The following is a 14,927-nucleotide window of genomic DNA, read 5'->3' as shown; positions in this document are numbered from 1 at the left end:
TGTAGGGTATTCATTTTTTTATGTATACTACTTTGCATGACCAGCACGTTGCACAACAGTAATAGAGATTTAATTTTGAAAATACAAACCGGAAAACTTTTTGACTTAGTATAACTTGATACTTTCGCTGTATGTATAACGCTGCCACTGGGTAAGAGGGTAAGTTATGACACTGAGTACGGTCCATTAAAATGTCTATTTTATCAGTAATTAATTCATTTGTAATGATGGTACAAAAACGTCAGTGTGTGTTTTTCGTGTGTAGCCGTGTGCAGGACTTTTCTAGCGTTAATAACGTGTGTGTGAAGTTGAGGCTCCTGCGTCACGCTGTCCGGTAACCTGCTTTCACCTGTGTCAACAACAAGCTAGTCCGTTCACTACTGCTTAGCCAAGTTCACTTTATCACGTGATAAAACGTACAATGAATAAGCATATTTCTTGAATGTACAGATGAACGTTTAAGGCTAATAAGACTGCTTAGAGAGAAGCTTCGAGTACCTTCTGCTGTTTTCACGTTTGATAACATGGTGGCTCTTAGCTACGCGCCGCTAACTGAGCAGTATTATGATAAACACAGGATATTCAGAATAAGTCACATTTCTTTCAACTATGAACTTTTCTTTCATTTTTCACTTTGTCATTGTACAAATATCTAAATTGTCATGTAATAAAGACTACGGTCGCATTATGAGCAGCATTTCAGTATGAAAGCCCTTACAGCCTGTTAGATCTTGCTTCGTGTGTTTGAACGAGACGCAGGAGGTGAACACAGCTACATGAGCACCTTCATTACTGAATGCTGTCTAGTCCAATATATGAGAATATCATACCGTCTCTATGCAGCTTCTGATCTTCAGTTTGTGTTGACTCACCTCTGTGCTCATGTTTGAGGCAAGGTTTTGTGGTGGTGTTGCCAAAATACTGTTTTGTTTGACCTCCCCATCACCGAGGAGGATCAACTGAATTGTGTCATTTTTGTGATCAAAGTTTCAAGAACATTCTAAGAAACTGATAAAAGATTGGTTATTGAGATCTACATTGTAAAATACTTCAACACAAACTCAAACAGTGATGTTGTAGTTTTTTGGAAATATAAAGACTAAAGTGAATCTTTCCTTTTTTTTTTTTTTTCTTAACTTTTTCCAGGACATCATGGCAGACCTTGGCATCAAAACAGGAGACAAAGTGCTGCTGGTTTGGACTCAGCCCTCGGCGCCAGCAGCCCTCAAAAAGTTTGCAGAGGATGTGGGTGCCATGGTCGGTGCGGATGGCAAATTGTCAGTGGAGAACATGGAGAGACTATCGCTGTGTGAGTGACTCTCTGCCTGACTTTGAATTACACTTGGCAAGAATTTTCTGTTTCTTTATTAACCCGATAATGACTGTACATGTACTCCAAGCCACAGAATTTAATCAAGACCTTAATTCTGAGCTTAGTTCTAAATGTGAACATTGTAACCTGACGAAGATCCGCATAAGATCGAAACATTGTCTTGATTAAATTTTGTGGCTTGGAGTAAGTGTGCAGGTGTTACGTTCTTTCATTGATGCTACTTTCTGATGGCCTTGCACCTACATGGTTTGTGGATAACTACTCTATCACCACATATATAGGTGATGTTTCTCTATTATTCTCTATTCTGATATTTCTCTTGTCCCCTCTTCTCAGCCTCCCACGCAGCATCCACCTTCGACTGGGTGCTCTCTTGCCTTCTGGCTGACAGCTCGTCCATCCACAGCTCAGAGACTCTTGCAGAGTTAGCCAGAGTGCTCAAACCTGGCGGGAAGATCGTTTTGGAGGAACCAGTCACAGGTGGGAGACGGTGCTGTTGCTTTAAATCATTTTACACATTTAATTTGAATGGCAGGCTGGATTTCAGACGTGTATGTGAAGGTCAAAGTGTTGACTTTTGAGAAGAAAAAAAAAGTAAAGTGCACATGTTGGAATTTGAAGTCTCTGAGAAAGATTGGAGTAAAGGTTGGAAGTAAATTGGAGCTGCTATACAGTCTTACTTTCACCATGGATATAAACCAGTGAATACACTCATATTTAATATGTCATGTCTTTATCCACTCAGTCACTGTGCTGCACTGATAACGTCGTGGTTCTGGTGGTGATACAATGTGTTTGACTTGTTTCCTTCTCTGTTCCAGGAGCTGATGCTCAGAGTGTGAGGACGGGTGAGAAGCTGATGTCAGCTCTGAAGTTGTCTGGCTTCATGTCAGTGACAGAGGTGAGTCGCAGGGTTAACAAGCCCACAGAGCCAGAAATATGCTTCTGTGTGTGTGTGAGTGCGTAGTTGTTGTTGTGCAGATGTTCACGTTAATCTCCTGCCATCATAATATCTCACAAAACAGATGATGTTGCTCGTGATCCTGACTGTGTGTACTCTGGCTTAAGGAGCTGCTCAGCATAAACATATTTCAGGAGTCTGGCTCTTAGAGGGGAGTTGTTATCAGGGTGTCTGCAGCTCCTGAACACTCTTAAAAGACACTGAGTTCAGTTCCCTCATGAAAGTCATTGGAAGAAAACCAAATGAATGAATCATTTTTCAGTGGTTAATCCATCCATCTTGGGACGGGGGTATTCAGATGGTTGCAATCTGCAAACTCACCGCTAGATGCCCCTAAATCCTGCACACTACCCCTTTAATATATAATTGTACCGGCTGATTAGGTATTAAAAAAGGTCTTAAAAAATCTGCGCAAATGCTGTGTATAGTGTTGAATTATTAATCAATGAATGAAATGCTTTTTTCTCCTTGGCAAGAATGGCATTTCTTGTGGAACATAAATTATGTAAAAATAGTTTGCGGCATCAGTGTGGTGAAATGTTAAGATATCGACACAAAATGCTGATTGCTACATCAGTGCTAAAAATCTACCAAACTCTGGTGCAAAGGCTCCTTTTGGACTCGGTGACCCTCTTGCTTCATCTCTCTCCAGGTCAGTAAAAAAGAATTGAGTCCAGAGGCGTTGACCTCTCTCAGGACGGCGACTGGTTACCAAGGAAACACCCTGTCTAGAGTCCGCATATCTGCCTCCAAGCCCAATTTTGAGGTGGGATCGTCCAGTCAGCTCAAGCTGTCGTTTGGGAAAAAGACGCCCAAGCCAGGTACTGTAGGTTTATACAAGCAGTCTTCTTGCTTTTATGTCTATTTATATCCACAGCTGTAAAATTCAAGGAGATCACTCTGCATCTGTTGGGAGGTTTGTTCATTTGTCTGTCACATGTTCACATCAATGAAATGACGCTGGTCATTTAATCTACAAATTAACATCTTGAACAATCAAGAAGCAAACTTGTAGAACATTATTATAGTTTCTGCTTTTTGAGGTTTGTTGTAGATCATTTCAGTCTTGGTATAACCGGCCCTGACATGAGTACACAGCTTCATAAGCCCAAGATGCATAAACTGATGTACTGCAGCTGATTTTATATCTAATGTTTTAAATGTTGTTAATCAGTGAATTGCAAACAGCTGTGATGGTACGAAAAAGTATTGAAGTTAATTGATTTGAGAGGTTTTATACTACAGAGCAACCAAAAATAGAGAGATTTGGGACCCAAGTATTAAGTTTCCATCATGTTCTATTTCTCAGTCTTTGTTTTAAATTAGTGTCAATAGTTAACATCAGCAGGTGTGAATGTGAGTGATTTTTTTTTTTTTTTTGTTGTGTTTGTGATTTGGTTTTGCGGTCAGTTGATGTGAAGCTAATATCATGTGTTGCAGCAGCAGAGAAACCTGCTCTGGATCCCAACACTGTGAAAATGTGGACACTCTCAGCCAACGACATGGATGATGATGATGTGGTGAGTTGCAGATTTGAATTTCTCTCTGTCCCGATGTAGAGACTCACTAAAGACTGTACAATGTGGGCAGCGGGGTAGGGAGGGGCACATTTTATCTCACGACCACATACTGTATCCTTTCACATTCAGACATAAACGTCTCACAGATATTTCTAGACTTCCTGCGTTTACCGAGCGTCCCCTGTCTCTCCAGGATCTGCTGGACTCTGATGCTCTGCTGGATGAGGATGATTTGAAGAAGCCAGACCCAGCTTCTCTGAAAGCACCCAGCTGTGGAGAGGGAGCCGGCAAGAAGAAGAAAGCCTGCAAGAACTGGTGAGTTGACAACACAAAATCTATTGTGCTTTGAACAGCCTTCAAACCTGTCATGATACTATATGCTGTGTGTTTGTGCAGCACGTGTGGTCTAGCTGAGGAGTTGGAGGAGGAGAGTAAGGGAAAACAGACAAAGAATCTGCCAAAATCTGCCTGTGGAAGTGTGAGTACATTTTGTCCTCGCTTATGATTCTGTGGCAAATTTTGTAGAGGAAACATTTAAATGATATTCCTTTGTTTTGTTTTTTTGTGGTAGTGTTACCTTGGCGATGCGTTCCGATGTGCCAGCTGCCCGTACTTGGGGATGCCAGCATTCAAACCAGGAGAGAAGATTATGCTGGACAACACCACACTGATGGATGCTTGAAAGCACAAATCTCACTCATACTGCTGCTGATGCTTTAAAACATTACATTCCCTTCTTTTCCATCCACCCCGAGACACCTGAGTCTCTCTGAGACTGACTGAAAGCTGCTCTGTCAGTGTCACTGCAGATGTGATGGAGATTTGTCAGTTTGTCTGGAGCTCAGTGAGATGGTTTCTGCGTTTCAAATCACAACACATCACCTTGTTCCCTCAGTGATTCACTAGTGTTGATTGTGACGCTCTCATCCACCAGCAATAGCAAGTCCTGTTTTTGAGAGTTTTGACAATGACCAAAAGTGAGATTTTAGTGAAATGAAGTAAAGTGCACTGTCATTGCAGTTTTACGCCTGCTGTTGTTAATAATGCAAATTATGGTGTGGGAAGTACCTAAAATGCACTGAAATCCATTAGTTTTCTTTTTTGAAATTCCATTTACACCTGACCACTGAAATAGTTTAAGTAAAAAGTCAAAACCACATAATGTCCAGCAGTCCGGTTTAAACATACAGAGACCTATACACGCAGCATATAAACTGTCCACTTCAAGCTTATTTATGTATTTGAAAGCAAGCTGTTTCGCAAAAAAGTGTTGTTGACCTTTTGTGTTTCATTTTAATCCAATAAACTAAACCAGACTGACATTTTATCTCATTTATTTCACTGAATGTGAATGTGGCCAATAGTCATCTGATGGTACATTCTTATGTATATCAGCACATAGTTAGTTGTTCATTCTAAGAATAACGCCACCACAAACTCATTGGACTAGTTCTCACTGTAAACGTATAATCTCAATACAAAATCCAAACTTAAATACTATTGAAAAAGTCTTAAAAGTAATATTAGATTTGACTTGAAAGAGCTCAGTGGTGATGTCACTGCCCTGTCAGCCAATCCCTGCAGTATGTTCTTCAAAAAAGTAAACTCAAGTCATTGAAACCTGACAACAATAATGATACCAAAAACACAACAAACAATATGAAACTTTATAAAACATTTCTATAACAACACATAAGACTATGCTGGACTAGTGTCCTGTTCATTCATTACATCCGTCAGTCATCTCAGGTACACAATAAAACACTTCTGGTTTTTGGCACACATGTAATGAACCTAATGGGCCACTGACAGACTGAATACCATCAGCCAATGATTGTTTATTTAATCATATACTATTTGCATATGTCAGGCCCTTAACATGAACTATTATAATTAATATTATTGGTAAACTTCTAATATTTGGTAGGTAGATTTCATGTTTCACAGCATGAAAAAAAATCTGCACACCTGAACGTGTGACTGGTGTGTTGGATGAAGGTGCATCATGAAAACAATAAGAAGAGCGAGACAGTGTGCGCGAGTTCTTCTCATTGTATTCATGCTCCACAGCATAAAACACTGGACTCTGCTCAGTTTTGGGGATGACAATGGTCCTATTACAATTTTTCAGATATCAAGTGCTGTCATAAAGGCAACTGTCAGCATCGGTCAAAACAATAACGATAGTGGCTGAACCACACGTGTTAAAATATTCACCCGAAATGGTCAAGCGCAAACAGTGACGAGAGTGAAAAAGCACAGTTAAGAGTCCGTCCTTCAGTCAGCGAGAGCTCTGCATCACTGAGACTCCGTACTGAAGTCCATCTTGATGTCTCCTAAACTGGGTTCAAAGGTGAAGTTGTAAGACACTGTGGCTCTGCTGTCACCTGAGCTGTCCCACGCCGACCTGAAGAAATACACTCCCTGTTTCCTGTGTCGACTCCACTCACAGTCACCCTGCAGGAGGAGGCACGGGACAAACAATCACATCTGACGGAAAAAACCTACGACAGCAAACTTCATGCAGCTGCTTCGAAAGTGCTGATCGGAGCGACTGTAGCAGCTGAAGACTATTTGAAGCTTCTGAATGATTCTCTGTAGCCTCTTGATTCACTCAAACACAAGTGATACATACAAGCTGAAATTCAAACTCAAACTCTGCAATATACTACATGACTTTGTTTTGACAGAGTAGGATGGTGCGATACAGAACAAATAATCCAAAATGAATGAACTAAGCAAAGCTCAGGGTGCAAAGATGCTCAGTTTGTTCAATAAACAAAGCTATAGATGAAGGGTGTGATACCTGCTCACTGATTGGTCCAATTAGACCCCCACTGACAGCGATGTCGTCGGTTAGGTGATATTCCATCCACAACGCGACACCATGGCAACGACCACTCCTGAAACAGACACGGGGTGAACAGTTTAATATAAAACCTCTTAGTATGCAGCATCAAGAGCAGAACCTGAGTGTTTTACAGCCAAAAAACGTTGCATTTTCAGTCCAAACTCAGCAGCCTGAAGAACAAGTCCGGGCCTGTCCCCTCAGGCTTTAACAATCAATCCAACTCTTTGTTTCAACCATTGACTATAAACTGCTGTTTCCTCAACACTGCATAATACTGAAGGATGACGATATCGACTTGAAGTGCAATTGTTTGGCGTCCAAGTACTTTGCTAGTTTTGAGTTCTAAAAAGGCACCAAATCACAGCAGGAAATCACAGTCTGATCAGACTCAGACTGTGTTTGGGAAGCAGGAGAGAGGAAAACTGTTTGTTGTCCAAACTTCAGTGCAGTTAGTGACAAAGCATAAAAGAAGACTGAGTTTTCATTTGGGGTAAACTGGTCCTTTGAAAGAGTACTCCACCAATTTAACAGTGTAATTTTGCAGTTAATCAGATTTCACACAGCTCCCCTCTGGAAACACAAAAGGCTTCATACTACTTTCTTCACATATGCTTTGTACTCTCAACACCTGGAAACACTTTTATATGTGTGAAATCGGTGGAGTTCCTCTGTGACTCTCACTCTACACCGACATTAAAATTCAGTCACTATCTACTCTTCTCTGGTGTTGAACTTTTTAACCACCATCATAATGACAGAGTGAGACTGTACCTTATAAAAGGTAGTGAGCCTTGACTGATGATTGGCTGTTGAGGGACACACTGTGTGAAGTCAAAGGTCATGACGGCTTTGGACTGGGTCAGGGCGCGACACGGGTACTCCCACAGAGGGTGGGGCTCCGCCTCACGGGACTCATGGAAATCCAGAGATTGCTGAGGGGACAGAAGTGGAGAAGTGGATTTTTTTCACATAATAGATTTTAGAAATAACATTATTTTCAAAACACAGCAGAATTACAGTAAAACCACAGAACTTCAGCTGAACAGAAGTATCAGTCCACACTTAGTTTGCCTTCAGACATTCAAGATCTTTCTACTCTGTGATAAACATATCTTACAGGTATAAAGAGATTACACTGCATGTAAAAACTGACCTCTAAGAAAAGTCAAATTTTACCTGAACCATCTCATCCATGGGGGTGATGTCAAAGCCCTCACATGTTCCACACGGTGCTCTTATCCTCCACAGATCCTAACAAACGCAAAGAAATCAATCAGAGGGGACTCACCTTTACTTTTAAAAATCTTTGGTGGTATGTCTACAATCAAATGTGAATCTAGACATTTTCAAATAAGAATTTGTATTAAGGATCTTTAAAAAAATTCAAGCTAACCCTGCATGAGGAAGACTGATGAAGAAGACAACAGTAACAAAATTATTATTGCTTATTTGTTAGTGGCATAGAAGTAATTAAAAACATGCAGAAGTGTGGAAATATAACAGTGTGCCTCACCTGGAACTCCACAGCCACCATGTGAAGGGTGGCGGAGCAGGGCAGGATGGTGGCGTTGGGCCGCAGAAGGCCTGCCAGGGCAGTGCGACAGTACCAGAAGAACAGGGAGTGCCACGGCAAGAGGCTGGTGCTGAAGTACGGTTCACCAATCAGGACTGAGATCTGCATGAAAGAAGTTCTATACTTATTTGTGACACTTTATTAGATGACCAAATTACACAAAATACATCAGGCTGAGATTTTAAGGCACAGATTTGATCAAATTGGTTAAATTCTTGATTAGTGCAGCTTTAAAGGCAATATGGCCTCATTTTCAGCTAGTATTAAAATGTGATCTGTATCTGGACACGTTTTCTGGGTCTTTGTATTTACACCTGGTGTTAATATGCTTTCTTGTTTTCTCAGCTGTGCCCACATTGTGATCAGATCTCACTATGGAAATTAGCTTGGCAGAGCTGGTGACTTGTCAACTTCTAGCTACTGCTACTACTTGTAGTTTTTGTGGGCTTGCTTTAGGTAGCAGGAAGAGGCGCAGCTAGGTGACATTTCAACTTACTGTGCAGATTTTTTTCTTATGAATGTGGTCATGCTGTAGTGACTGTATTTACACTTGCTGAGATCCAATCACAGTGCGAGCCTGATCACCTCCAAATGTGGTCTGGCTGATCTGACAGTGTATTTTCCTTATCCAGATAATGTGTCCAGATCACATTTTGATGCAGGTGTAAATGGTACAAGTGTAAAATTGTCTATTTTGGTGCCCCCAGTGGTGTACTGGAAAAGACTGGCAGACAGAAAGGCACGCTGCTCATGTCTTACTGCAAAAGTACCTGTTCTCCTCCTAGATCATTACTGGTCAGCTGCTCAGGTCTGATTTCCAGCAGCTCAACACCTCCTTTCATTGAGTTGGCTTCCAACACCTGTAGAGAAAAATGTGTAGCATCAGCACCTTTTTACCCGTCTGTGGAGTTTGTGGCTTTGTCTTTGAAGACCTAGAAGTGAAAATATGTCAACAAGCATCTGTCAGTTCTGAAAGATGAGGAAGCATATTGAATGATTCTCATTTACCTGCTCGATAACCTGTTTGGACATTCTGGAGTTTTCCAAACTGAAGACCTGAGTAGAGGCAGAGAGAATAAAATGACAGGTCAGTTACAGAGTCTGAGTATAGTGTTTGGTTTGTAATGATTCATTATGCACCATCATGGTCAGAACGAGGTACCTTCTTGGCTCCGAGCATGTGAGCAAACACAGGAAGCAGACTTCCATCACTGACGCCAAGACACACACTGTCCTCTCTCAGAACCTGAAGTCAACACAGCAGGTAAAGAGAGACTTGTCACATCTATCAATACACTTACACATAGTCTTGATTCTGGTTACATCACTTACACTGCGCAGTGCGCTGACGTAACTTTCTGTGCGAAGTTTGTCGTTGAGTTCGCCAAATCGTGGCCGGGTCCAAACCATGTGGGCCTGGCAGGTACAACACGGCCTAGAGGGACGAGCCTCGCTCTGTGAGGGCTGCTGGCTGAGAACATCAACATGCAGACAGTCTGAGGTTAGCTGTGGGACACATGTTCTCTCATCTGATGTCATCATCATCATCATCATGTCATCATCTGTTCTAAGGGACTGGGGAGGTACCAGGGACTGACTTCACTGAACCACCCGACAGCACAAACTGTACATAACAACCACCTCCGCTAACCATTCTCCATCTGTTCAACTCAACTGTATGAGCCGTTTTTGAAGACTGTCACTGAGCTATTTGATAATTGTAGCAATGAAAATGATGGATTAAGTAGCAAAAGATTAATTTTACTATTTACTTTCTTAAAACATCTGCCATCATGTTATAATTTTGATGTACCTGTGAGTTTGCAGGCTGTACCACAGACTGTAGTCATCGTGGCAGACAGTCAGACTGAGCTCCTCTCCTTCTGTCACCTTCCTCTCCGCCGGCAGGAAGTACACACTCTGCATCCAGTGGTCCCGCCACTGAAAACACACCACAGTGATCAACAGGGGGCGATGAGAGCCTGAATGTAAACATCATAACATCGTATTATATAACTCACCGGAGCTGTCTTTGGTTGTGGGTATGACCAGCCGGGAGCCATGGAGCACACAATGGTTCCACTGGGATCCATGTCGATGTCCCACCACGACAGGACCACCTGTGCCCGACCCCCGTCCTGAGCCACAAACTGGGAGGAGTGGGACTGGGGGGCGCTGCTTACTGGCTTACTGAAGTCCACACTGAGAAGAGAATGGGGTAAGATGGAAGGTAAGATGTAAACAACTGCTGCTGACAGAAATAAAATATTGGGGCAGATTCACAGTTTTTCGAGTAGGAGGACTATGAATTTTGGCCCCCATCAATAGCATTGTAAGTGCATTATGAAGGGATCTTCTAATGTCAGTATGAACAGGAGGAATGATTACAGCAAGAAAAACTTATTTGAAAAACTGTCAACTCATCCTTTAATAAATAACATTAATAACACGTGGCCTTTCATTGTTTTTGCGGCCACTGTAGGTTCTCCTACATGCTTGGAAGGGGAGGGGAAGGTGTATTCATTTGGTTGCAATCTGCAACCTCACCACTAGATGCCACTAAATCTTACACACTGGTCCTTTAAAATCAGATTTTCAATGAACACAGAGAAACTTTCCACTTGCAGATAAATGTGAAAATAGCCTTCTAGTGTCAAACTGCACATACATCAGTCTGCACAGTGAAACTCAGACATTCAACTGAAGGAACAAGAAGAAAAGCACATTTTTGAGTGGAGGAGGGACTTTAAAGTTTACCTGAACATGGTGCAGAGAGGACCCAGGGGAGTGAAGCTGTGAGGAGAGACCTGGCTCAGCTGGATGTCACACACTGCATGAGCTCCGCTGCAGCGGCCCACAGCGGGCGGTGGCACCAGCCGTGCCCCCTCTACCTCCACCTCCTGCAGCTGAGCCCAGCTCCACAGAAGCTCCGACTCCACCAGCTGGGCGTAGACGGTGGCCCGGTGAGGGACCGCCTCACAGCCCTCCTGCAGGGGGGAGGCACAGCAGAGGACACATGTGACTTTGATATTCTAGAAAGCTCAAGACTGAATTTCTTTCATAAATGCGTGCACACACACACACACACACACACACACACACACATACCTGGACCAGATTCTGGTGAGCATGCTCATAGCTGGGCAGGGCTCCTTCACCTATCAGCTCTGTATCAAACAGTTCTGTGATCAGGACGTTGGCCTTCATTTGCATATCTCCATCTGGAATAAATCACACAACACGTCTCATCAACACAGACACATTAACAAACATGATGCTGCTGTAGAAAATGACAGATGGATACAGCTTCCACCAGCCACTAATAGAAACAAAATGACGCCAGCATTCATATGTGCTTGTGTGTGTTGGTTCTTTCTGACCTGGCCCTACAGTGACATCAGTGGAGTGTTTGTTAATAATCTTGATCTTGTCAGAGAAGCCGTTCTTCTCCACGATGCACTGGGCGGCGGTGGCCATGGGCTTGAAGACCTGCAGACACAAATGAAGCAAAGACACTTGACGCCTAAAGCAACACTGTGTTTGGAATTTAACAGGTGTATTTTATTCAGTTAATGACAAGACACAAAACTCCTGCAGAGAGAGGAACAGTAACGTCAGAAACGAGTATTTGATTTATCAGGAAAAAGACTGTTGGTTTGATAAAACAAGCTATCAGAAGACATCACTTTGGGCTCTGGGACTTTGTGATGGGAATGTTTTACTGCTGTCTTATACACATTACATGTACTATTACTATGGGAATTGTAGTATAAAAAGTAGCAACATACCACAAACCTATAACACTGTTATATTATGTATTATACCACTATATAACAATATATCATTATTATTGTGTTTTTATATATTATATATCATAATAGTTCATAGTGCTGTATTATTACTGTGTGTATTATGTATAATGTAGATATCTTTATCATTTTATACCTACTAGGTATTATTATGTATAATGTACTTCATTGTATTATTCATACCTATATGTTTATACTATATATGTAGTTCATACATTTTGGCTGTTATAAGAGGACATCTGAATCACACCGTATTACTTGGAGGTAACTAAATCCATAAAAGTTATTGAGTGTTTTTAAAGCAGTTATCAGATAAAATGATAATGCAAAATCTTCCAAGGTTAATTTTTTTGTTGTTGTAAAGTATAAACTAAAGAACTTTCTTCTTTCCCGATTAAAGCTGATTGTCTGCAGGATCACACATTTTTTTATTAGATAATAAGCAGTGAAATATGCAGGGAAAATCAGTATCACAGTGTCCGTCCTGCACATACAGGAGGAGTATCTGTACCTCCACAGCGTAGCAGAAGTCAGCTCCAGCAGTGACGGCCATCATGGACAGCAGGCCTGTCCCCGTCCCGATGTCCAGGACGATGACCTTCTCACCGCGAGCCTTCACTCTGGCCACAGCAGCCCGGATGCCCTGGTAGTATTTCTCATTCTGTAGACAGAAAGTACATCAGCTGTGAGACTGCAGTCAACTACACTGTGTGTGGTGCATAGTTAGTGTTGTTTGTCTTTTGACATTCGGACAACATTCGCGTCAAGACAAAATAATTACATATTCATACCTACTGAAAACACATACACAACAACAATAACAAAAACAAAAAAAACAGGAGGCTTCCTCACATGTAACTGTCACATATACAGTACTGTGCAGAAGTTTCAGGCACTTTAGATGTTTAGATTCTTATTCACAATGCAGTACTATCAGAAAGGCGTCTGATTGGTCCCAAATTTATTCTGCAGTATGACAACAACCCCAAACATACAGCCAGAGTCAGAAATAACTATCTTCATCAACAAGAGGAACAAGGAGTCCTGCATCAGATGGTTTGGCTCCTGCAGAGCACAGGCTGTTGATGAATCCTTTCAGCCGACGTGTGAGATTACTCACCCTGTCATGATCATGCAGCATATCTGCATAACAGGACCTGAAAGAGATACACACACACACACACACACACACACACACACACACACCAGTGTTAGTGACGATGTTATTTGCAGTAGTGGAAAGTGACTAAGTTTATTTACTCAGGTACAATTTTGAGGTACTTTAGTATTTCAGTTTTACTTAGTTCTTCTACTCAACCACATTTCAGAGGGAAATATTGCACTTTTTACTCCACTACATTTATTCCACACTTCTAGTTACAGACTACTTTTCAGATCAGTATTTATACATAAATACATGGGATAACTATAAAATAACATTGTTATAAATTAGACTACCCAACAACATAAATTGTTAACATATTGCTTACATCTACAGTTCATGTCAATAAATCTGTATTAATATTCTAATAATATATAACACTCTAAATGGGGACAGTTTGCATCATCAGTACTTTTACTTTGAGACTTGCAGCCACTACTTCTGTACTAAAGTAAAGTTTCGAAGGACTTTTACTTTTAATGGAGTATTTGTAGATTGTTTTTTCTCAGTACTTCTCCACCACTGGTCGTTTATGTGACTTGCTGGAATCTTTTTCATAAATGTCAGAGAAAGACAAAACGCCTGACTAGAAGAAATCTGGTCATTTGTTGATAGTTTGCTTTTCAAGAAAGAGTAAAATAATAATGATTAAACTTTAAGAGCCCTCGAGGTGGACAGTAAATAATGTAAACACATGTACACAAGTAAACAAATGAAGACATACACTGGTAAGGGCCTGAATGCCAAATTCCATGTAAAAATGAGTCAAAAGAAGGTTTGTGTTGCTTGTTGTGGTTTCTAAACTCAACCAGCAAACACGACGCTGCACTTTAAAATGATCTGACTCAATCGTTTGTCACACCTTCAGAGGGACCATCATGCATTTCCGTGTCCCGCGAATTAGAACTGTTCACCGACAACATAACAACATTAATAAGCGTGCTGTGTGTTAGCTGCTACCTGGCTATCTCCTGGTGATAGTCGTACTCTTCACCCTCCTCCACCCAGTCCACAGCCCCGGTGGCCGGGTTGGCTCGTCCGCAGAAGGTCTTCATCTCTCCGCCACGACTGTGTCAACACTCCGCTGCGGTGTCTGACAGCTGCTTTTATCCAGATTATTCTGCACAAGTCTAAAATCTAAACCGGATTAATCTACACATGCAGCATGGCCTCAACGGGAACGGCCATCTTTCCCAATGACGTCACAAACTCTTTAGGTCACGTGACGGGCCTTTAAAAAAATTTTTTTTTAAAAAGGGACATACAGTGATTGACTTTTTTTTAGCAACAGAATGAAACATCATAAAATATATATATACGTGAGTTTTCACTAATCTAAAAATGTGAAAATACAATCAATAATAATAATAATAATAATAATAATAATAAAATTAAAGATCCCTTCCAGACATAAGACATAAAAATACTCTGCTTGGAACAATGAGGTGTATCTAATATGGTTTTTCCAAAAAAAAAAAAAAAAAATTCTTAAAACGCCCTCTACTCCTTCTGCCTCATTAAAAAAAAATCCAAAATCTATGAATATGCAAATCTATTGAATGACAAAGGTTTTCCTGCTGGACACAAGATGTATCTTGCTTCACTGTTATGTCCATTCTCAGTGTTTGTGCACTGGAGGCTTCAAGTTTCCACATCACACTTGTGTAAATTGAATATTAGACCAGAATTGGCTTCAAAACTAGTTGTGATGTCACAAA

The 14,927-nt window shown here is 41.2% G+C and overlaps 2 protein-coding genes across 4 annotated transcripts; one reads left to right on the top strand and one right to left on the bottom strand.

Annotated features, from left to right (window-relative positions):
* The first annotated feature begins 74 nt into the window (after positions 1-74).
* Positions 75-5,136, top strand: ciapin1 (cytokine induced apoptosis inhibitor 1). 3 transcript variants are annotated; one of them, XM_044356564.1, is made up of 9 exons: positions 75-159; positions 1,147-1,309; positions 1,670-1,813; positions 2,155-2,234; positions 2,947-3,115; positions 3,738-3,814; positions 4,008-4,129; positions 4,211-4,292; positions 4,386-5,136. In XM_044356564.1, the coding sequence occupies exons 2-9, from the start codon at positions 1,153-1,155 to the stop codon at positions 4,494-4,496; spliced, it is 942 nt and encodes a 313-aa protein (XP_044212499.1). In that variant the 5' UTR covers positions 75-159; positions 1,147-1,152; the 3' UTR covers positions 4,497-5,136. The 3 variants fall into 3 exon arrangements, with proteins under 3 accessions (XP_044212499.1, XP_044212497.1, XP_044212498.1); XM_044356562.1 differs by having other exon boundaries at positions 3,735-3,814; XM_044356563.1 differs by lacking the exon at positions 75-159 and adding an exon at positions 312-334 and having other exon boundaries at positions 3,735-3,814.
* prmt7 (protein arginine methyltransferase 7) lies at positions 4,680-14,414 on the bottom strand. The gene is made up of 17 exons (XM_044356561.1): positions 14,170-14,414; positions 13,168-13,204; positions 12,559-12,708; positions 11,619-11,727; positions 11,347-11,459; positions 10,996-11,225; positions 10,260-10,440; positions 10,052-10,179; positions 9,571-9,709; positions 9,401-9,484; positions 9,247-9,294; positions 9,009-9,098; positions 8,179-8,340; positions 7,842-7,916; positions 7,437-7,597; positions 6,621-6,717; positions 4,680-6,271 (listed from the first exon to the last, which is right to left on the bottom strand). Exons 1-17 carry the CDS (start codon positions 14,262-14,264, stop codon positions 6,113-6,115), a joined length of 2,058 nt encoding a protein of 685 aa, XP_044212496.1. The 5' UTR covers positions 14,265-14,414; the 3' UTR covers positions 4,680-6,112.
* Positions 14,415-14,927: the final 513 nt, after the last annotated feature.

This window comes from Thunnus albacares, chromosome 7 (assembly GCF_914725855.1).
Source record: "Thunnus albacares chromosome 7, fThuAlb1.1, whole genome shotgun sequence".
Taxonomy (NCBI): Eukaryota; Metazoa; Chordata; class Actinopteri; order Scombriformes; family Scombridae; genus Thunnus; species Thunnus albacares.
The sequence above is the reverse complement of the archived record's forward strand: the minus strand, read 5'-3'. Positions and strand labels throughout refer to the sequence as shown.